The 25,213-nt window shown below is 41.6% G+C and overlaps 2 protein-coding genes and 1 long non-coding RNA gene across 5 annotated transcripts; 2 read left to right on the top strand and 1 right to left on the bottom strand.

Annotated features, from left to right (window-relative positions):
• Window positions 1-984: 984 nt before the first annotated feature.
• Window positions 985-15,847, bottom strand: exo1 (exonuclease 1). 2 transcript variants are annotated; one of them, XM_052081050.1, is made up of 14 exons: window positions 15,787-15,847; window positions 14,088-14,262; window positions 13,869-13,988; window positions 12,039-12,162; window positions 11,264-11,401; window positions 10,725-10,937; window positions 9,490-9,677; window positions 9,265-9,367; window positions 8,808-9,027; window positions 7,123-7,312; window positions 6,854-6,905; window positions 6,413-6,508; window positions 6,217-6,294; window positions 985-1,469 (listed from the first exon to the last, which is right to left on the bottom strand). In XM_052081050.1, the coding sequence occupies exons 2-14, from the start codon at window positions 14,246-14,248 to the stop codon at window positions 1,299-1,301; spliced, it is 1,854 nt and encodes a 617-aa protein (XP_051937010.1). In that variant the 5' UTR covers window positions 14,249-14,262; window positions 15,787-15,847; the 3' UTR covers window positions 985-1,298. The 2 variants fall into 2 exon arrangements, with proteins under 2 accessions (XP_051937010.1, XP_051937009.1); XM_052081049.1 differs by having other exon boundaries at window positions 6,413-6,905.
• LOC127610738 (uncharacterized) lies at window positions 7,234-11,388 on the top strand. The gene is made up of 3 exons (XR_007965008.1): window positions 7,234-7,335; window positions 8,843-10,385; window positions 11,274-11,388. It is a non-coding gene; the product is annotated as an uncharacterized LOC127610738 (long non-coding RNA).
• Window positions 15,848-16,598: 751 nt separating the features above from the next.
• yipf4 (Yip1 domain family, member 4) lies at window positions 16,599-22,935 on the top strand. Of its 2 annotated transcripts, XM_052081168.1 has the most exons (6): window positions 16,599-16,821; window positions 17,391-17,544; window positions 18,358-18,529; window positions 20,033-20,110; window positions 20,189-20,302; window positions 21,285-22,935. In XM_052081168.1, exons 1-6 carry the CDS (start codon window positions 16,764-16,766, stop codon window positions 21,420-21,422), a joined length of 714 nt encoding a protein of 237 aa, XP_051937128.1. In that variant the 5' UTR covers window positions 16,599-16,763; the 3' UTR covers window positions 21,423-22,935. The 2 variants fall into 2 exon arrangements, with proteins under 2 accessions (XP_051937128.1, XP_051937129.1); XM_052081169.1 differs by lacking the exon at window positions 20,189-20,302.
• The last annotated feature ends 2,278 nt before the right edge of the window (window positions 22,936-25,213 follow it).

Genomic DNA, 25,213 nt, shown 5'->3' with positions numbered 1-25,213 from the left:
AGGTTTAACGCTGGCTTGTAAAGGAAAAAATTTGAACAGTTCTTTAATTGGATCAAATATACAAAGCATGAAGTCGGGGTGTGTCAGGTGCAGCATTTGGTTAACAAGTCTGTCTCGCAGTGCTTGTGTGGAGCTGTTGTGCATTTTCTCCCAATGCTAGCACGTTAGGTTGATGAAAGAGTCTAATTTGCCAATCCGTGTGACTTTGAATAAATGGTCATTTACTAATATGTGACCTGTAATTGGATGGCAACAAGTTCAGAGCATACCCTGCCAAAGTTAGCTGAGACGGGCACTGACCGGGTCACTTGAACCCAAAACAGGAAGAACGGACAAATATGAATAAATGACTATTTAAGTGTGGTAATTAATGCCAGAGTCCTTTCAGGCCATGACCAGATTTTTTATTTTTTAACCCGTGTAAATAATGTGCCTCATTGTGCACGTGTACAAGCTGGCTAGACTCTGATGATAATTTAGCCCAAGCCTAACACTGACCCCAAACAGCCTGCATGAAAAACTCATTGTAGCAAACAGGGGGTCGGTGCCTGTATCATCAATAACAAATGCCACGGAATATCTGGAGGCAGATTCATTTTACTTGGTGCAAAAGGGATCAGAAAATAAACCAGTCCTATTTCACACCGCCCCATCTGTTAAGTAGGACTTTTAAGTTCATTCTGCACACATTTGAGAGCTCATTCATTCCAGAGTCATTTCCACAGAGACAGAGGAAACCTTCGAAATACCGAGCCAACTATAATTATTATTGCCACAATCTTGTGCATGCATGCAGGCCGGGAATTTTCTGTCAATCACTTCCACTACCTGACACATTCTTTGACTGCAAAAAAAAAAAACCATGCCACCCCACTTCCTTCAGTGTTTACCGTATGATAGACAAAACATATAACTTTGTTGTAAAAACAAAAACAAAACAAAAAAGTGCTGGGCATTATGTGAAATATTCATAACAATCAGAGGTGGCTGATTGTGAGGCATTTGTCTGCTGTGAACTAGCCAACAGATTGCATTCAAGCGCAGACATCGGCTCTCCTTTCTTGCGAGACGTCGTCTTTTCGGTGTCTCAAAAAAAACAAATACAAGGGTTTTTTTAACAAGTCATGGATATAAGCATCACAGCCACGATCAGTCAAAATACCAGTTTGTTTACAGAAATGGAGTCGGAATCAGTCGATCTGGCTTCCAATCCAGCAGGGTTCAAGTACAGTGCGATCAGTTTCGCATTCAAAGACTATGCTTCTATTACTTAAAAACATGACCCCCTCCAAAAAAAGTTACTTTTTCAAGCTGTACTTTTTCCACAGACTACTGATGGTGGCCTGGAGACTAGCGTTGTTTGTGGAGGATTTCTTCCTCAATCCACTGGCCCTTGCTGGGCCCAATGTGTGCACCTTTGTGGCTTTAACCAGACTTTTAAGCTTCTTGGGCTTTGACAGACCTGTGACCTGATTGATGAAATGGGGAAAGGGAAACAAGGAGAAAGCAGACAATGAGGGTGTGGAAAAATCCATAATCTGTACCACACATACCATCACATATAAAATGCAAGCATACCACATCATTTTCTTGTCCAAAAATATTCCGTTACAAGTTATGTTGTCATGCCATTTTAGAATGAAAATAAGATATTTTTTAAAGACTGATTTTAGTGACACCACTGCAGACATCAATACCACTGTTGCACAAAGGTTGTGCTGTATGGAGGAGGGGGATACTTCTTGGCACATCGCTATTGGTCCTTATCCTGATTATGGAAAGCACAGAGTGCCCAGCTTGCGTAACCGTAAATTTACTGTCCCCTCAAAATAATTCAAAACACAGACAGTAATGTCGAAATCACTAGGAGGAAAAAGTGACAACACCACCAAGTGAAAAAATTGCAGATTATCCAAAATGCCTTTAATTGCCAATCACGAAAACAAAACAAACAAACAAAAAAGATGATCAAACCCAGCTCACACATTACAGCCTGCAGCCAAGACGAGACCAGTCTCTGTGCTGTGAAGTTTCCCCTCCCAATATCTTTAACACCGCATGCTACTGACCAAAACAGGAACTGAATCATAAGATATGCTTATGCAATTGTTTTTATGTACTGTCAATTTGAATTCATGTCCTGTTTTTCAATAGCAAAGAGATGGAAATTTGGATATGGTATCGAACTCAGCAGCATAAAACCTTGATCGGACCGTCGCTTTCCCGTTTTGGGGCACAGTGCTCACCAGAGCTTTTCACAGGCTGCCACTAAAATTGTCTTTCATTTCGGATGATATGATACAGAGGGCTGGATTTAGCCCAAGGGCCTATTGTTTGACACCAGTGGTTTATCTTTTTTTTTTTTTAAATGGCGTAACATGCTGTTTCTTGGAATGTGGGAGGAATCTGGAGTCCCCAGTGAAAAGGCAGGCAAGCACAAAGAGAACATGCAAACGCTACACAAGAAGGAATTCGAAACTAGACTCTTGTGCATTGTGAGGCAGATGCGCTCAACCAGTCTTTCACCGTGCTGCGACAGTGACCATCACGACATGACATAAACAAAAGAGACCATCCTTGGTTCACGACAAGGCCAAAATGTATCTGGAGGCTGCCAACAGTGTACAATGAAGTCAATTTAACAGTAGCGTATGAATCCCATCTTCACATGGCACGACAAGGGCAAGTGACCCCCCCCCCACCCCGAAAATGTTTACTTTCTGACGTCACGATTGCATTATGTAAATAAGTGATAGATTAGGGTGCATTACTGCATTACAGCTAGTGGACACATTTGTAACATTGTCATTGTAGGAACTAGGGGTTGAACCAATGAATCAATTAGTTGACTCCACTATTCCACATCGATGTTTAAAGCGTGAATCCTGCGTTTTGCGCATTTCGTCTTCCAGTCGGCCAATTTACTGAGGAGTTACGACGGCTGGGAATGCATCAACTGCGAAAACTATACTCATTTTCCCCCCTCAAAGTTTTACACAACACCCCAAAAAGTTTTGGGGATATTTTGCAAATGTATTAAAAACAGTAAACTAAAATGTCACACGTATCAGAGTATCCATGGCCGTTGCTCATTACTGTGGATGCATTTTTGACTGTAATCCCAGCATCAAGTCTTTTTGAAGATGACGCTGCAAGCTTGGCACATCTGTCTTTGGGCAGTTTCACCCCAATTTGATGTCCTGAGCACTCTGGAGCAGGTTTTCATCCGGGATGTCTCTGGACATTGGTTCATTTATATTTGCCTCCATCCTGACTCGTCTCTCAGTTCTTTTGGCTGAGAAACATCCCAAAAGCACGATGCTGCTGCCAACACCATTCTACACTTTAGAGATGGTATTGGTCAGGTGATGATCACTGACTGGTTTACTCCAAACATGACACCTGGGATTCATACCAAAGAGTTCAATCTTTGGCTCATCAGAGAATTTTCTTTCTCCTGGTGTGAAATTTTTTAGGCGCCTGTTGGCAAACTCCAAGTGGGCTGCCATATGTCTTTTACGAAGGCGTGGCTTCTGTCTGGCCACTCGAGCATACAGGCCAGATTGGTGGAGTGCTGCAGGGATGTTGTCCCTTTGGGAAGGTTCTCTCTTCACACAAAGGACCACCAGGTTCTTGGTCACCTTACTAAGGCCCTTCCCCCGCGATTGTTCAGTTTAGATGGTAGGCCACCTCTTGGAAGAGTCCTACTGGTTAGGATCTTCTTTCGTTTACAGATGACGGAGTCCACTGTACTCATCTGAACCATCAAAGCAGCAGGAATACTATTCACTCGATTTGTACCTCAAAACAAGCCTGTCTCGGCGGTTGACACACAATTATTTTGAGATCATGCGTGATTTAAGCTCTGTCATGCACCATCACCTATGGGATCTTGTGTAGACAGATAGGTGTTTATCTCTTTAAGTTGTGTTTAATCAACTGAATTTACCACAACTATACTCCAATTAAGCTGTAGGAAACTTTCAAGGATGATCAGTGGAAACATGATGAGCTCAATTTGGAGCTCTGTGTCAAAAGCTGCGAATACTCAAATACATGTGATTTCTTCTTTTTTTTTAGTTGGAATGAATTCACAAAGGTGGCACGTTGGTCGACTGATTAGCGCGTCCACCTCACAGTGCAGAGGTGAAATGTTCAACTCTGGCCTTCCTGAGTGGAGTTCGCATGTTCTCCCCGTACTTGCGTGGGTTTTCTCAGGGTACTCCAGTTTCCTCGCACATTCCAAAAACATGCAAGGCAGGTTGATGGAACACTCTGAATTGGGCTGAGGTGTGATTGTGAGCATGGATGGTTGTTCATCTATGTCAGAGATCGGCAACCCAAAATGTTGAAGGAGCCATATAGGACAACAAAAATAAGTGTCTGTAGCCGCAAACAAATAAAAGCCTTCTATAAAACTTACATATGCTGTATGCATGTAGGAGACAGGACTGTCTCAGAATTGTTTATGTTAGTCATTCCTTTGTTGGGTGTTCACAAACGGCACCGTAGAATTTCTTTTTTGATTTCCTCGCTTGATTTTTTGTTTTGGTGCATTACTTTCGCATTTCTTTGTCAGTGAAGTGAAGTTTTTTGTTTGATGGCGCCTGAGTAAGCAGCCTTCGGCAAGTGCTCTTCAAGAGCCTTGCTTTTTTGTTCTTTTTTGCTGTTTTTGTCTTTTGTTTTGTCACATGTTGTTTGTTGTTTCATTGTGTGGACCTGATATGGACTGTTTTCAGCGCTTTTTGGCCACGACATTCGTCAAAGGAGCAGTATCTGTGCTTGGTGGTTGCGCCTTCTCGGCAGCACGCCTGTACCAGCACAGATTTTGATTGAGAGGAATGTCGGCGCCATTGACTGTCAGTGCTGGACAGACCTGGGGCGCTTGTGTTTTTTGCGCCAGTAATGGGCAGCATTTTTCACAACCCCGATTTGTTCAGTGGCTATGTCAGCGCTGTTGGACAGTTGGCGTTGGTGCGGCTGGATGGATGGCCGCTGAAGTTGAGGATGAGGAGAGAGGAGCGTTGGCGAAGAGCGCCGATGCGTATTTGGAACCGTGAGTCGCCGCTTGGAATTTAAATGGATTTCCATGGGACAGGAGAAGTGAACCAATCTCTTTTTTTGTCAATGGATGGTACAGCTTCTTGTTGACTTTGAAACTTAGCTTGTAGCCGACGTGTGCATATTTTGAGCATGACGTCTCTGAACCACTGGTTAAAGGACACTTTGATTCTCTCCTCTTGATCTCAAACCGCTTCAAACAACAAAGCGTGTGACGGAAAAGTGGTTAGGACTGCACGACTGTCCGTGTTTTATGTTATGTTTTGTGTTTATTATTTTACTTTATGTTAACTGTTTTGTAAAGCGCTTTGTTACAGCTGCCGCTGTTGTGAAAGCGCTATATAAATCAGCATGTATTGTACAATACATTAATTTCCATTTTTAGAGGCCGTCTTTGAACGCCTCTCGAGTCGAACGAGGCGAGAGAAGGTACGCAGTCGGACGCAGACGTGTCTGTGTTTGTCGAGACTGTTAAAAGCATAAATAAAGTGTGCGTTTTAAAAAACCAACATCACAGCTCTGCTTTTTTGGAGCTGCAATGTGTATCTATATATATATTTGAGCTATATTAGCCTACTATCAAAATCTTTTTAACATTTTTAATCATTTTTTTATAAAGCTCCAGGGATGTCTAGATGTCTAGACTAGAAAGGGAAGAAAGGGAAGACTAGATGTCGCTAAAGAGCTGCATGCGGCTCTGGAGCCGCGTGTTGCCGACCCCCGATCTATGTGCACCCTGCAATTGGCTGGTAACCGGTTCAGGGTGTTCCCCACTGACTACGCGAAGACGGCTGGGATAGGCACCCTTGTGAGGATAAAGTAGATCGGAAAATGGATGGATGGATTAATTTACAGAAAAGAAAAATCACATTGTCATTCTGTGGTGGTGTGTGTGGCCGTTTGGGGGGTGATTATTCCATTTTGGAATGCAGCTGTAAGATAACAAAATATGGACAAGGTGAAGTGCTGTGAATACTTCCCGGATTCACTGTATACATGTCTTTATGTGAAACCTGCCCGTGACGCAAGAAAGATTAGTGAGTATTGGCAAATCAAATTAATCAACCCCTACTAGGAGCAGAACTCCGTTGTGAACCGAGGACCCCACACAATTCAAATTTTCTCACATATGGTGCCGCAGCTCGATAAACCCACCTTTAATTGTAACATTCCAAATGTATCCCCGGCTTCGTTGGAGCACGTGGGACTCTGCTCGGACTCAGAATCCATTTCCTGAGATAACGTGAAATACTATTTCAACATCAGGCACAAAATCATGCAAATCTGTTCATATACAGTATGTGGAAAGGCGGCGTAACTCCACAGGATGTATAGATTTGTACAAACTTACGGGCACTGAACAGGAGAAGTTGTGGCCACAGTGGAGTGTTTCTTCTTTGTATAAAGAAACAAGGGAAGGCTGGGACTGGGAAAAATAGGCGCTGTACTGGGAAGAAAGAGAGACTTTGAGGTTGTCATCCTCTTTTGGGCTTCTGTGAACTGAGGACTTGGTGGATAAGGAGAGACGGTCCTTCTTATACTGGAACTGCTGCAGGCCATCCAGGCCTAAACTAGACTTCAGTGTCTGTGATCGATCAGTCGGGGGCGAACCGTCTGACCAGTTAAAGAGTCTGAGGCCCTGACTGCCTGAATGGGGGGATGTGCGATTCGGAGAAGGAGGTGGGCTGGGTGTTTCCACGCTTGGAGCTTCGGGCCCTTCTGAGCAGTCGGGCATGGAAGTGTGCTCAAGAAGGCTTGTAGCTTGGGGCCCCACACTCTGACCGAAACCCACCTGAGCAGATTCCTTTATATTGATGGCAGCTGAACTGGAATTGCTGAAGAATCTGTATGCGGAAACAAAGAGAGATTTAATCTTGCTGCATACTTATACAAAAATTTAAATCCCTATTGTTGAGAAATCGGTTGGGGGCGGGGGGGTTTCCAGCAGTTTTACTGAAGACAAAAGACTGTTATTAAAACATACCATCAATATGAATATCACCATTGCTAATATGTCTTCCTGTTGTTCAAGGTAAAAATGGAGGAAAAAAAAAAGATCACCTGCTGCTCATGGCCTGGTCTTCGTCATCGACATCCTGGTTCCTCCTCTGCAGGAGTGTGGCAAAGCGGTTGCGTGGCCGTGGCAGACCGATTGGTATTAACTTTAATGTTTCTGGCTGCTGGTCTGACTTGGATCGCTTTACAATGGAGGAGTACTGCTGCAGAACATCTTGATCTGATAGACTCCTGTCTGTGGCAGGGAGAGAGGAGAAGGTGCAAATTCAGTCAAAGTGCACAGACCAAAATCATTTCCATTTGGGCTGTACAATATTGAAAAAAATTGTTGATATCCCGTGTGGGTGTCGACCATTGCTATATCGATATTATTGGGATATTGAACCCTTTCATGCACCCTGTAACCTGATGACATGACAAGTTGTCCATTGCAGTAACCGCTGTCCCGGAAAGGGTCAACATGAACCGAAAGACATGACATGTACAGTATATTATCTGATGAAATAATTTTTTTCATGCGCCCAAATAATTGGTGGTTGAGCTAGAGCCTGTCCAGGCTGAGTTCACAAGGCGCATACAGTATTGCTAATCAACCATTCACAAGTTGAGAAAAAGTCACAGTTCTAACCGCCAGTTAGTAGCATTTGGCTTAAATTGAACAACGCACAAATACATCTCACAATTCAGCTTGTTACTTCTGTCAGCAGGTACCATCAATAAAAAAGTAAGGAGTCCGTTCCATTTGCACAAACATGCTGACCACATGATGTGGGATGCTTTGGTTCACAAGCTGTCACACTTTTCTCTAGCATCATTCTCACACAATTTGACATTGCTTTCATAAGATAAGATAAGATAAGATAAGAAAATAAGATATCCTTTATTCGTCCCACACTGGGGAAATTTACAGCCTCCAGCAGCAAGAATGTATGTAGAAAGAAGAGAAAAAAACAACAAACATCTTTCAATTAAATGCAATATGAACACAAAATGGATAAATCGCAGTACTATTTACAATTTTCCTTTACATCATTTAATTATTACAGTATTATTATTATGATTGTTATTTTTTATTCATCAGCCTGACAGCAGTCGGTAGGAACGAGCGTCGGTATCTCAAATCTAATCTGGCAAAGCACCTCCAGGAGTAAACTTCAGTCAGTCATTGGGATATGGTTGGACTGGGCGGGCTCGAGCTGTGGCGAGTGTCAGGTGGTCCGGCCTCTGTTCCCCTACTGGGCAGCCAGCCTGATGCCAACCGGATGGCATCCTATGAGTGTTCAATTTTTGTTACTTGTAGTGTGTGTGAAGACAGATCATGTTCATGATTTCTCATAATGATATTAATATTATTATTCATTATAATAATATTCCACCAATGTAGGAATAATTAATATCAATGTGCAATACTTTATTCATATAAAGTGTTGGCAAGTCTTTATATTTTTGAATGATAACTTTGACAACAAAGCCCGTGGTTTTTGGCGGCTACCTGGTGCGCACGGGCACCATGTTGGTTGACCCCTGCTAGAAATTAAGGTTTACTGCCACAACTTCAGATCAGAATCGTGAGAAGATAACCATACTCGCGTTGTTTTGATGCATGAATGCATTCGACTTTATTTTAAAAAATGGCTGTTAGACATGTTACATATCTTTTTTCCAGTGAGTAAATGTTGTCAGTATAAATAAATGCCGGGATGTATTTCAGCTTCATGTGACTGTCTCACCTTCTCGCGGTCTCTTCACTTGCACGGTTTTGCAGGGAAGCCTGACCTTAGCCAGGTTGATGACTCTCTCCTTCCCCCTGGTGGACGGGGGCCTGTCAGGGGAGGCAGAAGGCTGGGCCGGTGCAATTGACGTCACCTTCCTACTACTACTCCAAATACTGAGCCCAGCAGGACCGGGGACCCTGCTCTCATTCCAGCTGCGACTGCGGTGTTTTGCGGGCTGGGGAGAGATCTGGGAGTTATTCTGGATCAAAGAGGGCATTTCTGTCTCTATTCTTAAAACAAGCCTCTTTGACCGTGGCCATCAACCTTTGCACTTCTCTTTCTCCATTTCACCTTCCAGTGTGATAGGGAGGGTTCGGGTCCACCCGCGCGCCCCTTTATGTTGAAAGGAATTGTCGCGCTGACATTGTCAGCCATTTGATTGTTAACGGGGGAAAAAGAACGCATCAGGTACCTGTGTCATAGGATTGTCTGGGTTGAAGTCATCAATCTTCTCCATTGTGTTGATGTCAAGGTTCCCTAAGGCCATCTGCAAGGCTGTGTCTTCTCCGACAGGCCTACATCCGATACAGTTAAGGTACCTGTGCTGCCCAAGTGTGTAGAAAACTATTGAGAAATTTGCAGTTTCCGAAAACGTTTAAACCTCAATTCAGATTTATCCCACGAGCGTGTAGGATACACTCCGGCATAACTGAGAGTGGCCGGGTTGATGTCCTCTGCATATGGGTTGAGGGGGACAATCTTCCTGCTGACAGGATCAAATACCAACTGGTAAAGAAAGGTTTGATTGGCTCGGACAAATCCTTCAATGTACTCTTCAGGGACTGCGAGATCCATCTTTAAGTACTGGCCCATTTTCTTGATCACCTGATGCCAAAAGCAGACGGCACAATGCAAAACAAGTAATGCCAAACGCTTCAACAGTGGTAATTCAGCACCTGAATTTGAACGCAAATCGGAATGTGCTGCAGTCTACAGTATTACTAACTCAGCATTGAAGTCATAATTACAGGAAATATTTGTGCGAAAAAACCTGCTCGGCTATAATCATGCCTTCTTGTGGCACGTGACAATCCCTTCATTTGGTGCTATTTGTAGGCCTGCAACTTTGCATGGCTGGACAGTCGTAAACAAATCAAAAACAAACCAGGACTGTAATAATTCAATATGAAATACTACATCTAACTGACTTTCTTCTTTTCCTAGATAATTTGGCCATAACATGTGATTGCTAATTGAAGAATGTTCATTTCATTGAACAAACTTTGGTAGGGAGGTCCGGTGGTCCACTGGTTACCACCCAGGCATCACAGTGCAGAGGTGCAGGGTTCAATTCGGGCTCCGGCATTCCTGTATGAAGTTTGCATGTTCTCCCTGTGCCTGCGTTATTTTTCTCCGGGTACTTGTCCCACAAAATATCCATTGCAGGTTGATGGAACACTTTTAATTGTCCCCGGGTGTGAGTGTGAGCGCAGATAGTTGTTCGTCTCTGTGTGCCGTGGCAACCAGTTCAGGATTTCCCCCGCCTGCTGCCCGAAGACAGCTGGGATAGGCTCCAGCACGCCCATGACCCATGTGAGTATAAGCGGATCAGAAAATGAATGGTAATAATTTGTATCTGCCACATGTCGAGCAAAGGTAATAGAAATGGTGAAACAGAAACTAGCCTTACACATTCAGTATTTCTGATAATTCAATAGGTAGCACCTAAATTGAATATGCCATTTCAACTCAGGCCTTTCTGTGTGGAGTTTCCAGATTTTATTTTACAGAGAATCTGTCCATTATTTATCTGCATCTCATTGCGTTTCAGTGCATGCATGCCTGGTTCTCAGCGATTTCCTCTTTGCCCTCGCCACCTAGGCATTTTTGTGCATATGTAAAGTGAAACATATGAATGGAAAGTGATCTCACCTTAAGGATATCAGGGTCTTTTGCCAGTCTCAGCAGCTTGCAGGCCTTGCCCAGGCCAATACCATGCAGAGAGGCCAGGTAGTCACAGCCAGAGAGTATGCACATATAGCGAAACTTCTCCTCCGTGAAAACGTTGCCCAGGGAGCGACATCGACCAAGGTTGCGCTGGTCAATCTCCAGGCCGTTTCCCTCCTTGTCCATTTTTAGGATCACCTGTGTTGTTATGAAAGATCTTGTCTGACTTGTGATAATATCTGGCAAGTCATACATGAGCCAGCAACATATTATGACTGCTTTTGATTGAATTGTTGCTAAGTACAAACTGTAGCTCACCTCTTGGCCACTCTTCATAGAATTATTACTATACTGTAACTATTGTACTTTTGCACTGGGTGCTGTTGCTAAAACTATAGCTGAGAGACAGAGCCCTCAATATGAAATGGAGCGGTTCGAAAGCTACAGTTTATGGTTCATATTATCACCTCTCCCACCGTGTCTATCGCATCTGAGCATTAATTGATCTTCATTTCTTTCAATACCTTTTTACAGCCAAATGCCAGAAGGTCAGAGTCTTCCGTGATGACTGCATGAGCCAAACCAGACTTGGTCAGGTATGCCAGTTGAGCATCAGCCTCATATGGGGCCACGACACAATCTACTCCCCTCGCCCTCGCGGCCTTCGACAACAAAACACATACACCGCCAAGAGTGTTACTTCTTCGCGACTCGCATTACTGTACCATAAGTCTGGAGCTTGACATGAAGTGGATACTCCCTTTTCCTCCTATAAGACCCATTACAGTTCATCAGTGTAAATGCAAGAATGTATGTTTGCTTGTCTAGGTTCTGTCAAGTCCAGGGTGTACCGTACCTCTTACAAGCCTATTGAGAACAATCCACACAAAAATAACATTAACTCATATTGACGTAGTTTACATTCTAATAAATTACACACCCACAGACATGTGTCATTTATAATCCTATATTTACAGTATATGTGGTTGTTAGTGATATATTAAAACCTAGCGGCATTTGATAATCAGACTGAAGAAATAAAACCGGCGGCAAAAAGTATATTGAAAACTGTTCACTGTTTAAATTTACTTACTGTCACTTCCCTCTATCTCATTGTAGTGTATTCTTATTCAAGATCTCTTGGCGAAGTAGGATTCGTGTACAGCAAAATTGAAAAGGTATCACGTTGATCAGACCGCAAAATAACATTTCTTTGTTTGAGAAACTACACCAGACGTTCATAGCACTACGTGGGCACAAATCAGAAGAAAGCAGGAACACAAGAGAGAGTGTGGGCACCTTAATCAGATTATGTGCCATGGCTGGAGTGATGTTGATACACCGGGTAAAGCAGTCTCTGGCCTCAGAAAGTTTGCCGTCTCGTAGCAGTTGCCGGCCTTTTTGGAGGTTTGCTTCTCGACGCCTGGGGGGGCACATGGATACAGTATATGCACAGTGATGGTATATATTTTGCAAATACAATGACATTTATTCTTTCGATATATCGTATCAAAGCTCAACAAAAAACGGGATTAAAGCTAAATGCGAGTATGGTATGTTTGATTTTTCGGTGGGGAAAATGATTGATGCTGCAATAGAACTTCAATCAATACTGCCAGGTTACAATGACAAAGACACTTGTTTTAATGTGTTATTTCTATGTAACATATTACAAATATCTTCATCACATCTTCTCTACAATAAGCAATGTTGAAATCCACAAGTTTTAACTCAGATATATCAGAAATAATACTGTGATATTAAACACATTGCCATTTTCCAAAGTAAAAACCAGAGCCAGTCCAATTTACACTTCCACTCAAAAGAAGTTGACAAACACAGTTTGATTGGGACTTTTCTTTTTAGCCACTCGACATTTGTTTCATTATATATATATTTTTCAATTCATTTAATTTTGTGTTCTACAAGGTGTTTCGTAAAGTCTGAACACAAAATAAAAATACAACTGCAAACAACATCTTCAATATCGATACATCTTTTTATTATACTTGACGAAATTAACCATTCAATTATTCATTTTAAATATCATTTTAAATCAAGGCCAGTGCTGGTTCTGACAGTTTTTACCACAACTACGCTCATTGTCTGGCCACCAACCAGAAAGGGTGTCAGACCCAGCAATATATTTACAGTTGACCCTCCGCTATTCCCAGAGAATAAGGACCAGGCCTGTGCATCAATAGCGAAAATCTGTATATAATTGACGCCCACTCAAATACATGTATTATGTATTTCATCCTATTTAAATTAATCGCTCAATTTTTTTCTGCCAGAAATTGGCATCGGCCCCAAAACTCCATATCAGTTGGGCCCAAATAAAAAGTCCAACACTTCTACAGCATCTGATCTCCATTCATATACAGCAGGGATGCCCATTACGTCGATCCTGATCTACCGGTAGATCTAAAACAGGTCCCAAGTAGATCCGAAGAGTGTCGAGGAGAAAAAAAAAACAACCATTTGTGTGTCTTTGTACATTTTAATAATATATTTTATTAATGTATGTTAGTAATATATTTTTAGTGTTAATGTACGCTGCACCATAATCATCCTGTCAGTCTCCTTTTCAAAAAAAGAATTTTTTTAAAAAATAAGATAAAGCAGATAAATCTTGAATTTATGGTGGCGCGTGATGACGTCACCGGAAGTTGTTTGCGCTCAGCAGACTGCAATTACAGCTTGAGCTGTTGCGCTCTATCTTTTATCGACATTATTCTCATTCAGAGTTTGCTTCGTGTACAATTTACCGAGGGCACGGGCAAAGAATAGGAACCGAGGAGGGCCCAGGGAAGTACTTTAAAACGGTACGTGTGAGCTACGATCGTTAACAGGCTGCAAAAGTGCATCGCATGCCTCAGTTTCAGGCTGTTTCTCATCATGGTGTGTGTGTGTACGTGTACGTGTGCGTGTGCGCGTACGGTACGTGTGCTTGTACTGGTACAGGTACGTGTGCGTGTACGCATGTGGGTAGGTCTGCGTGTGCGTGTGCGTGTGTGTGTGTGTTTCGGTAAGGGTAGATCCCATGAGGTTAGTTGATCGAAAAGTAGATCTTCGGCCCAAAAAGTTTGGGCACCCCTGATATACAGTATTTGCAAAGTTTAAACTCACTCTCTGCGAGCCTTTTCCACTTCTCGTTTTGAAGGTAGATTACGTCCATCGAATACCAGAATTGGTTTCACATTGAAGGAAAACAGCATGTCCACGTATTTCATACAGTACCATACATACCTAGAAGTGGGCACATACAAAAAACAAACAAACAAAAAAAAACATTAACACACTCGCAAATGAAGAATTTGTAACCAATATATCTTCAAATACACTTACTGATCAGTTGGTTCTCCTTTAGCGAGCTTCTCAGCACATGAAAATGCTCCTTTATGAAGCCAACAGTATGTGTCCACAGCCACAGTATGGCCTTTATATTTCTTCACATTGATTGGCTCTCCTGCATCTTTGATGAACTGCAGTAGGCCAGGGATGCCCATGTTCGGAGTTCACACTGAAACACAAACTTCAAATAATTAGGGTTGCAAAGGGGTGGTACATTTCCAGCAAATGTTCAGTACATTTTTTTTAATGATAAGTAAAGCTGGGGGATTTTGGAAATACAGTGTTCCCCTGCTATTGGTGAGGAACCAAGTAATTGCGATAATCTGCGTATAATTGATGCCCCATCGTTAAAAAGGTGATGTGCCCACAATGCCACAAGATAGAAGTAAATCACTACTTTTGTCAAGTGAAACCCCTCAACTCATTTTAGCTAAGATTCCACAACACAGCACCAAAGTAATACATTTTATTTTCTTTGGTCTGTGCAGAAAACAGAAATAGGTGAGTTTTTTTCAGCAAATCACAAAGAAAAGTTTCCGGGGAAAAAATTACAATTAAATGAATTTGTTGATGTCTGTCTGCAATTATGCGGGATGCACTGTGCGGTGGACCGCTCCCTGCATACTCGCAATTTGGAACCGGTGGATTTGCATATACAGTGCTGTTCAAAATAATAGCAGTGCAATGTGACTAACCAGAATATCCCTGGTTTTTAGTATATTTCTTATTGCTACATGCCAGACAAGTTACCAGTAGGTGCAGTAGATTCTCAGAAAATAAACAAGACCCAGCGTGTCTATTATGAATGCTGGGTCTTGTTTGTTTTGAGAATCTACTGCACCTACTGGTAACTTGTCTGGCGTGTAACAATAAAAAAATATACTAAAAACCAGGGACATTCTGGTTAGTCACATTGCACTGTTATTATTTTGAAGAGCACTGTGTGTGGTGTATAAACGTGTCCATCTGAAATCAATTATCCAATAGGAGGCGAATATCTGCCACCTTATCCCATACGTCAAATCAAGATGCTTACTGTACTTATTTTTAGCTCAATTGTGTTGTTATATCTTAACCACCAGGACATTTTCTTCAAGTGTACAATTCAAATCACTACAAGTCCAGACACAACGCATTCGATAAAATTTTAATTTATGTTTCTCTTCGTTCATCAGTCACCACCTACAAAGCGGACCATTTGTCATCGAGGCAGGTGACTTTAATTCTTCTAAATTTCCCTCACGGGATTGATCAGGTGAAAACTTGAACGATATTCTGATTGCCAACGGATAAGTTAAAAAAAACTTGTTGAGTGTTCAGGACCTCCTGAATCGATGCAAAATCTATTGTACACTCCTGTGAAATGTAGTAACGTTCGCAAAAAAAAGAAAAATTACGTCCTCACAAAATGGTTTATTCTTACACGATTGGAATGCTTAGACATCAGTCGGTGCAGAAGTAGAGCAGTTACAGTCGTGACCAGCAAGTGAAGAAAAGAATAGTATGAAACCTTTTCATCGTTTTGGACGTGTGTCAAATTAAACAGAATTATCAGCGCATCAACCATGACACGCGGTATGGAACCCAAATTAGGTGCTTTGACCGTTTGCTTTCGCTGGTAATATGAATAGATGATATGAGTAAGAAAGGCAGTCCGACATAAATAGCACAAAGAAGAATTTTGAAAACATACCTCTTCTCGGTTAGTTCACGCTCCAATCCGTAGCTGACTGCAATGCACGAGGAAATGACGGGGTATACAGTAGTTTAGTTTTAGCGGCAAATGGCTAAGAATGGCTACGATTGGATAAACAGGCGGAAGAGGCGGAGTCCTAAACGTTATTGGAAGCACGCCTCATCACTGTATGTCTGATTCTGCGGGTTCTCCGGTTTCTGTTTTTGGAATGTGGGAAACTGGAATATGAAATAGAGTTTTCATGAATATATAATATCCATCCATTCATTTATTATCCTCCGCGAGGGTTTCGGGCATAGTGAAACCTAGCCCAGCTATCTTCAGGAAGTTGGGGATTTTCACAAGGGTCACGGGCGTGCTGGAGTCTATTCCAGCTGTAGGCGGGGTACACCCTGAACTGTTTGCCAGCCAATCCCAGGGCTCACATAGACAAACAAACCATTCAGTTTAGTAAAACGATGTTTAAAATGAATTAAAAATTAAAGTACTCTTGCGCCATTTAAAATTTATCTCAGTTTGGCGAACCACAGCTTACAAAGATGAGTGAAAGCAATGGGGATGATTGTCGATAATAAAACTAATATTAATATGTAATCATGCCCTCAAACCATCACCAGACGTGCGCTGTCAGAACCTCGAGGCCACATTCATACCACAACCGCCACTAAATATGCTTGATAGACAACAGAAGCACAGACCACCACAGAAAACACATCACACGTGATGGTTCTTTCCCTATCGACGTTTCCAATTTCCAAACTGAGTTCACATTACTTGAATGCATCATGAGACGTGTCCCATTTCCCAGCATCCTCTGCACTTCCGCTTTCCTTCACGGAGTCAACAGACGAAAACAAGATGCGATAGTCAAACACCCAAAAGAGCTGTAGCTAATGACAGCGACCCCAGGGTATATTTCCCAACTTTCCTATTCGAATGGTCTTTTGTGAATTTGACGCGTTCGAATTGAAACCATGCAGTTTTCTCCCAACAACGGAGACTTTACATTTGTCTCCTCGACTGAGGCGCAAGGTAAGCTAACGGCGATTCAGCTTGCCTGCGAGCATACGAGGCCCAAGAATACATCACTTGGCGTCATTATGCTGGTATTGTTTTGTCACGAATGTTGTCAACAATATTTTCACGTGTTGCGTGAAGTGTAAGATTAAGATTAAGAAAACCTTTATTAGTCTCGCAATGGAGAAATTCCAGATTAATGTCGCATAGTTAGTTATGTAGCAATGACATGGCTTTGGAATCATTTTTACTAAACCCAATGTGGACGTGCAGTGACGAATGGTCGATGTTCACACAAACCCAGTTGGTCATCCAATATATATTTTTGACATTATGTTTGATCGATTACATAGCAATACGATGCTAGCTTGACCAATGTGTTTTTTAGATGGTAAGTTATGCAGTGACATTAGATTAAAGCGAAATGTATTAATGCTCAACTGGTCAAGTATACTGTATACATTTTGAATTCATCTAATTACGTAATTAATTCAAGTATTTCAGTCGCATTGTTTTTTTTCAGTAATGACTTGTAATATATTTCAAATAAATAATGAAAAATAATCATCATCTGTATCCTACAGAGCTTAGTGGCACAATCGCTGCCCCTGAGATCAAAGTCAATATGGGCAGTGACAGTGGTAAAGACCCCTATGCCACTGCCTTCCTGCGACAGCGAGGGTACGGTTGGCTGCTGGAAGTGGAAGAAGATGATGGTGAGGAGAACAAACCTCTTCTGTAAGTCAATGATTTTTTTGTGCTATTACAATGCACACCTATAGAGTCAATGTGGCCATTTCTAGGAGATCCACATCACACATCAATACCACAGACAAACTTGTGGTATTGCTGCAAATTTAAATTACACATCTTAAACCGGGGATCACCAACCTTTTTGATGCTGAGTACTAATTTTGAAGTTGATGACCCCTTTTGTAGACAGATGTGCAATGTTAAATTGTTGTGTAAGATGTTTAATTGTGACAAATGTGGTTGTCATTGCTTGTGTGGACAGAGCATTGTAGGAAAGCTTAACTAGCCGTAAAATAAAAAAGAACCACAAAGAAAATTGACATTTTATGACAATGATTAGCCAATAGAAATAAGGATGGACATTTAACTAAACTATGGAGAAAGTGGACAATCGATTTATTACTCAGTATTTCTAGGCTGTTGTACTTGCCTAAATTGGCTCGTGTGAATGCCCGAAACAATTTTTGGATGGTGGAAAATATTATTTTTATCCAACGAATACTGTTGTTGTTGCCGACTTTATTTTTCGAGTCATTCAACACTTTCTAATGCTTACTGGCTGTTGTTGAGTTGTGTTATTTATGTCAACATGACATAAGTGTCAGCAGTCGAGATATACTGATAAATATCACGGATACCTAGCTTGGTGAAACTTTAGGTTTCTGTAGCATTTTTACACAGGGATGCACTTCATGTTTTTCTTTAGTTGTTATGTGATTTGACTGTCGTCTCAGTATGCAAATCCATTCATCCATTTAACTCTTGTGTCATTAAATGTGATGATGTATGTGTGATCAGTGATGAGCTGGACATTGACGTGAAGGACATCTACTACAAGATTCGGTGTGTGCTTATGCCAATGCCATCGTTGGGCTACAACAGACAGGTGGTCAGAGATAACCCGGACTTCTGGGGCCCACTTGCTGTGGTCCTACTCTTCTCTATGATCTCGATCTATGGACAGTTTAGGGTGAGCAGATCATTATATGATAGAAGATGTGTTACAAACTGCATCTCCAATTTCCACAAAACCATTTGAGGCTCATCTCATCACTTTAGATTTTATTATCCATATCATTTATGGAGGGAGGTAGGTTAGTGTTAAGCAATTCAAAATTGTTCAGCGCATTCCTAGGATGATTTTTTTCGGCATTTAAAAAAAAATCACTTTTTTTTAACCTCTTAATTCCACATTTTAACAGACTGATATCATTCCAACTCTAAACTTTTCAGCTCATTAGATAAAGCTCTATATGATTGCTGAACAACATTCCATTGTATGACTCATCATTCAATACTATTCCACATTTCCATATTACCGTATTGGCCCGAATATAAGATGGTGTTTTTTGCATTGAAATAAGACTGAAAGGGTGGGGGTCGTCTTATATTCGGGGTTTAGACATTATTCCCATTCACGACGCTAGATGGCGCCAGATATCATTGAAGCGAATGCTGAACTTGACTCCTCAGGCCAAAGTGAACCCATGTCACGAAGAATAAAAATAAAAATAGCGGAAGCACGAAGAAGATAAATAAAAAAATAGCAGTAAGAAAGAAAAGAGAAGAAAATAATAGAAGAGATAACAGAAAATGAAGAAACGTCGCGACAATCTGGAGAAAAGTGGGTCGTAGATCGGCCAGGTTAACCGGCAGCTGAGGAGAAGTTATGATGTAATTTACATTCCAAAAACCAAAAGCCATTCATTTACAAATGTTGTTGCACTTTAGTTTACATCTTTAAATGTTCAGGTATTGAGATTTGAATTAACATGCTTTTTCTCTCAAATATATTGTTATCATCATTTGTTTCAGATGTACTGTAATTATTTTCTGTATAAAAATTAATTTGGAGTTCAAAAAGTCTTTTTTCAAACTTGAGTCTTGAAAAAGAGGGGTTCGTCTTATAATCAGGACCGTCTTATATTCGGGCCAATCTGGTACTCAGGAATAACCATTCCCAATTAATATGTATAATTCAATACGCTTTTAAGGAGGAAGTCAAACCCAACATTTTCTTTACAATAATATGTTCAGTGCGCCCTCACAAGTTAAACACTGCATTCTGATTCATATTACACTTGTGGAATATAAAGGCAGTAACATCTTGTCAGTTTTAAGTTGCTTTTGTGATCCTGACTGTTCTCCATACTTTCTTGAACTCAGCGATACTGAACTGTTGTACTGAGTGAAAATGGTTCCACCCATCCATTTTTTAATACCCCAGATCCTGGTCAGGATGACAGGGAATCTGGAAAAATACTTAGCCATTTGACTGCATTACCACAGATATATTGCATGCCAAAGAAAGCTGTGATTTTCTCAGAGTTACCTTGACTGGTTTTGTACCTGGCTCACCTGGCACGAAAAACATATACTGTAAAAGTTGTAATGATGGGCATTGTGCCAAGCTGTCTGATTCAAATGCCCATTAAAAGAACCCTGAAACTGAAACGCTGCATTGAATTGGCAGGTGGTTTCCTGGATCATCACCATCTGGATATTTGGATCACTAACAATTTTTCTCTTGGCACGTGTTCTTGGCGGCGAGGTAAGTTTAGCTGATTTTTAGTCGCCACACTTTTTCGAATGTGATAAGTGTTGTTCTAATGAGACTTGTTTTGAGCAGGTTTCCTACGGTCAGGTCCTAGGAGTGATTGGATATTCCCTTCTTCCGCTAATTGTTATAGCCCCATTTCTTCTTGTGATCGGAGGTTTTGAGGTGGTTTCGACCTTCATCAAAGTGAGTCAATGACGTTCATGCGCCGGCATCCTGAGATGTACAACACAATATAGAAAATAGAAATAAACTGCTTTTATAAAGCGTAATTAAGCCGTAAGTCACACGCACAACAACGCTCGAAATAAGTGGCTCGGCATTGCAGTTGGCGAGTCATAATTGGAATTTAGCACCCTGATCAAGCTGCAAACTGAAACGCAGCACCGCAAAAAACGCAGTGCTGACAAATGTTACAGAAATCACTGAACACAACTTGTTACGCAAGTAACACGTCGTGATCCCGAAAATTTTAAAGAGTAGCGGATGCTACCGATGGCACTAGTTTCCCCCACCGCTTATTGCTGGTTCCCTGGTGTGTTCCAAGTAGCACCGAGCTCGCCCACACCTCTGACTGCCGACGAGTATTTGACGTCCAGCCCGCAGTTGATTCTCAGTTTTGCTGTTCAATGTGTTTTGATGTGGCACGAAATGCAAATTTTCCTTGCATACTGGGATGCGAAACCACACATGTCGAGCCTTGGATAATAAGAGCTAGTTCTCATAAACTCTTTTCACAGAGGTATTAATGTTGACTCTTAACTCTCATGCAGCCTGTAACCTGATAACATGATAAGCTGTCCACTGTAGCAACCGCTGTCCCCAAAAGGGTGAAGGTTACCATCATTCCTATAGTTGTTCAATACATGATACTCAAAATCTTTTGCAACATCTTGACGACCTTACTAAGCGACAAAAGCGGGGAAAACCATTCGGAACACCTCAGTGTGTTCAAATGCTCTGCAACCTACGACCGCAATAAGAAAGGTGCAGTCGGACAAGTAAAAAGAACCGGTTAAATTATATTTAAGCAGCATTGTTTTGTTTGATGTGACATGGATGTTTCATACTTGTTGTAAAATGTGCTTTTGATTAACACGCTCTTAGGTTTGTTAATATAAAATGAAAAAAATCAGATGTGATGGTTATCATTGCTTGATCTTTTCAGCTGTTTGGAGTTTTCTGGGCCGCCTACAGCGCTGCATCACTGCTGGTTGGCGATGAATTTAAAACAAAGAAGCCTCTTCTCATCTATCCCATTTTTCTTCTGTACATTTACTTCCTATCACTCTATACCGGTGTCTGACGAGATGAATTTGAACTGTGGACTTTTTCATATACTGTGACACATACCCCACAAGGTGGAAAAAAAATCTCCGGGGATGTTAGCATTGTGTGTTCCTTGTATATTTGACAATAAAGTTGTATCCAATCCAAATCGAAACCAATATGTACTTTTAACTCTTATGTCTTCATAATGTTCAGTTAAAAAAAAAAAAAAGTAGCTGGTTTCACAACTTCAACCGTGTAGCTCTCCTACCAGTTCAATCCAGATGGGATAATACCATTTATAAGTTGCCTATGGTAGAGACTTTTTATAGCAGCTTTTTTAAGTACTGTTCTCCTTAAAATGCACTTTAATAAATTTTGTGGCAAATATTTGTGATTGCGGATGATCTGAGACAGCATTCAGTAGTACCCCGGTCAAATGTTTTGGGTTTTATGTTTTAATCGCAATCGTAAAATACAGTTGTAAGAAAAAGTATGTAAGTATGTGAACCCTTAAGGTATTATCTGGATTTTTGCATAAATTCGTCATAAAATGTGCTCTGATCTTCATCAAGTCGCAACAATAGACGAACACAGTTTGCTTGACCTAATACTACACAAACAATATGCTCTCATGTATTTTTATTGAACACACTATGTAAATATTTACCATGCGTGGTGGAAAAAAGTAAGTTCAGGTAATTCCAAAGGATTCACATACTATTTGTTTCATAACATTGCCTTTTAATTGTTCACAACTTTCAAAAGAGTATGGCTATTCGTGCATTTTAATCAGCATTTTGCAGATTGGCCTACAAATTGTGATGAAGAGAATTCTATGGAAAGATGGAACTGTGAGACTAACTCATTTATCGGTTTTGGCAAGTTGGCAACACTTCTAAAGATTGTTTACTGGTGTTGTGTTAACTTTTGGTCTGTCACTAAAACATAGTCTTTCTCCATTAAGTGTGTCTATGTCAATATGAAGTAATCCATTGATTGTAAATTTATTTAGTTTATGTCATGATAAAACTACAGAGGCACCCATACATGCAATAGAAAAAACAAAAACTTGTGAAATAACACATTTTTGGCACGTTAACATCTATTCTACTGGGGCGGCCAGGTAGTCCAGTGGTTAGTGCATCGACCTCACAGTGCAGAGGAGCAAGGTTGGATTCTGGCTCCGGCCTCCTTTTGTCGAGTTTGCGTGTTCTCCCGGTGCCTGTGTGTTTTATCCGGGTTCGCCGGTTTCCTCCCACAGTTCAAAAACATGCAAGGCAGGTTAATGGAACACTCAAAATTGTCCCAAAGTGTGAGCACGGATGGATGGTTGTTTGTCTGTGTGTGGCCTGCAATTGGCTGGCAACCGGTTCAGGGTGTCCCCTGCCTACAGCCCAAAGACAGTTGGGACTGGCTCCACAGCACCCCACACGACCCTTGTGAGGATAAAGTGGTTTGGAAAATGGACGGATATATTCTACACTGAGATTTGTCAATAAGGAAGATGACAGTCATTACCGCCACTGCTTAAAACAAACAAACAAACACAGTGTAGACCAGTATGGTTTTGTGGTCACTGACACAACCTAAGGCTGAACACGCTCAAGAATGTAGAGATGATCGTGGACTTCAGGAAACATCCTTCACCACAGCTGCCCGTCACACTATCCAACTGTCCTGTGTCAACCATCGAGACCTTAAATTTCCTGGGAATCACAGTCTCCCAGGACATGAAGTGGGAGGTCAACATCAAATCCATCCTGAAAAAGGCCTAGCCAAGGATGTTCTTCCTGAGGCTGCTGAGGAAGGATGGCCTGCCACAGTTCTGCACAGCGGTCATTGAATCAATCCTGTGTTCTTCCATCACGGTTTGGTTTGGAGCCGCCACAAGAAAGGACAAAATCAGACTTCAACGGACAGTTAGGACGGCAGAAAAAAAAATCATTGGCACCGCCCTACCCACTCTTGAGGACTTGCACACTGCAAGAATGAAAACAAGGGCACGGAAAATCCTACTGGATTCCCCACACCCTGCCCAGCACCTTTTCCATCTACTCCCCTCAGGCAGGCACTACCGATCCATGCGCACCAAATCCAGCAGACACTTAAACTTCTTCTCTCTAGCCATTAACTCCCTCAACAGTCACTGACATATACTCCACCGCACCAGACACTTCAAATCGCTCAAGGACATCTGCACAATTGCACACTTCTTGTCCTACAAATACTGCTACTGGTCACTTTAAAGTATTGTACTCTACCACTGATCACTTTAGCTCCGCTTGACACTTTGCACATTGTCTCACAGTTGTCACTGGGTGGTACTACCGCACTACGGTTCACTTACATTACGAAATGTCCTTCCATACTTAATTTTTCCGTACTTATCTGTCATGTCCTTGTTTATGATGATACTAATGCTGCGTGTTAGGTTACACCGGAGACCAATTCCTTGTGTGTTCTACATACTTGGCCAATAAAGATGATTCCGATTCTGAGAGCCACCCAAGCATGTTTCTGGGGTCCAGCCAGGAGCTCGTGATAGCTGGTGACTAGCTGGAGTCTTGTTGGTGTTACCAGCTACTAGTGGAGCAACAACATCATGTTGGTCTTGCTGGGTTGCCGTGCCTGTACATAAATTAAAAATCAGATATGAAGACAATGACAGTTACAGGTAGAACAACAAATAACATAAAACAGTAAACACAATAGTCAAAAGCCAAAGAATAAAACAGTTTTAAGAAAATGAATTGATTAAGATCAGTACTTTGGTTGGATGCTTCCTATGTGTTTTGTGGTAATTCCATACAGCATCATGCTATTCTGAATTCCCCTCTAATTGTCTTAATCAAAAAGGTCCAATTTTGCTGAAATGAGGCAGATTGATGCCTTAGGCCAAGGAAAAATAAGAACTCAGACTTTACCAAATACGTACTAATACATAAAACATAATTAAGAACTATGGATATGTATGCTTTGAAGTCAAGATGGCGCCCGAGTAGGCAGCCGTCAGCAAGTGCTCTCATGAGCCTTGCTTTTTTTGTTGTTCTTGTGTTTCTTTTGTCACTTTGTGTTTGTTGTTACGTCGTGTGGACTTGATGTGGACCTTTTTCAGCATTTTTTGGCCACGGCATTCATCAAAGGATGGGCAGCATGGGTATACCAGCACTGTTTTTGACTGGAGGAATGTCGGCGCCATTTGACTGTCGTTGCTGGACAGTCCCGGGGCGCTTGTGTCTTGCGCCTGTAATGGGCAGCATTTTTCACAGCCCCGCTTTGTTCAGCGGAGAGATCGGTGGTGTTGAACGGTCTGCGGCTGGATGGATGGAGGTCTTGAGGAGCCGACGATGAGAAGAAAGGAGCGTTGGCGCGGAGTGCCGATGCGGATTTGGAGCTGGGAGTCGCGGCTTGGAGTTTGAAGCGGATTATGTGGGACAGGAGAAGTAAACTAATCTCTTTTCGTCAATGGATGCTACAGCTTTGTGTTTGCTTTCAAAACTTAGCTTGTAGCAGACGTGTGCACATTTTCAGCATGACGTCTCTGATCCACTGGAGAAAGGACACTTTGATCCTCTCCTCTTTCATCTAGAACTGCTTCAGACAACAAAGTGTATGCAGAAAATTGGTGAAGATTGAACGACTGTCTGTGTCCTATTTGTTGTCTTGTGTTATTTTGTTATTTTGACTTCAAAATGGCGCCGCGAGAGTGGCTGCCTTTCCGGCAGCTCCTATAATTTGTTGTTCTACTTCTTACTTTCATAACTTTGCTGCTGTGAATTGGGAATTTCTCCATTGTGAGACTAATAAAGGTTTTTCTTTCTCTCT

The sequence above is a fragment of the Hippocampus zosterae genome, chromosome 11, assembly GCF_025434085.1.
Source record: "Hippocampus zosterae strain Florida chromosome 11, ASM2543408v3, whole genome shotgun sequence".
Lineage (NCBI taxonomy): Eukaryota > Metazoa > Chordata > Actinopteri > Syngnathiformes > Syngnathidae > Hippocampus > Hippocampus zosterae.
This window is presented reverse-complemented; position numbering and strand designations above follow the sequence as displayed.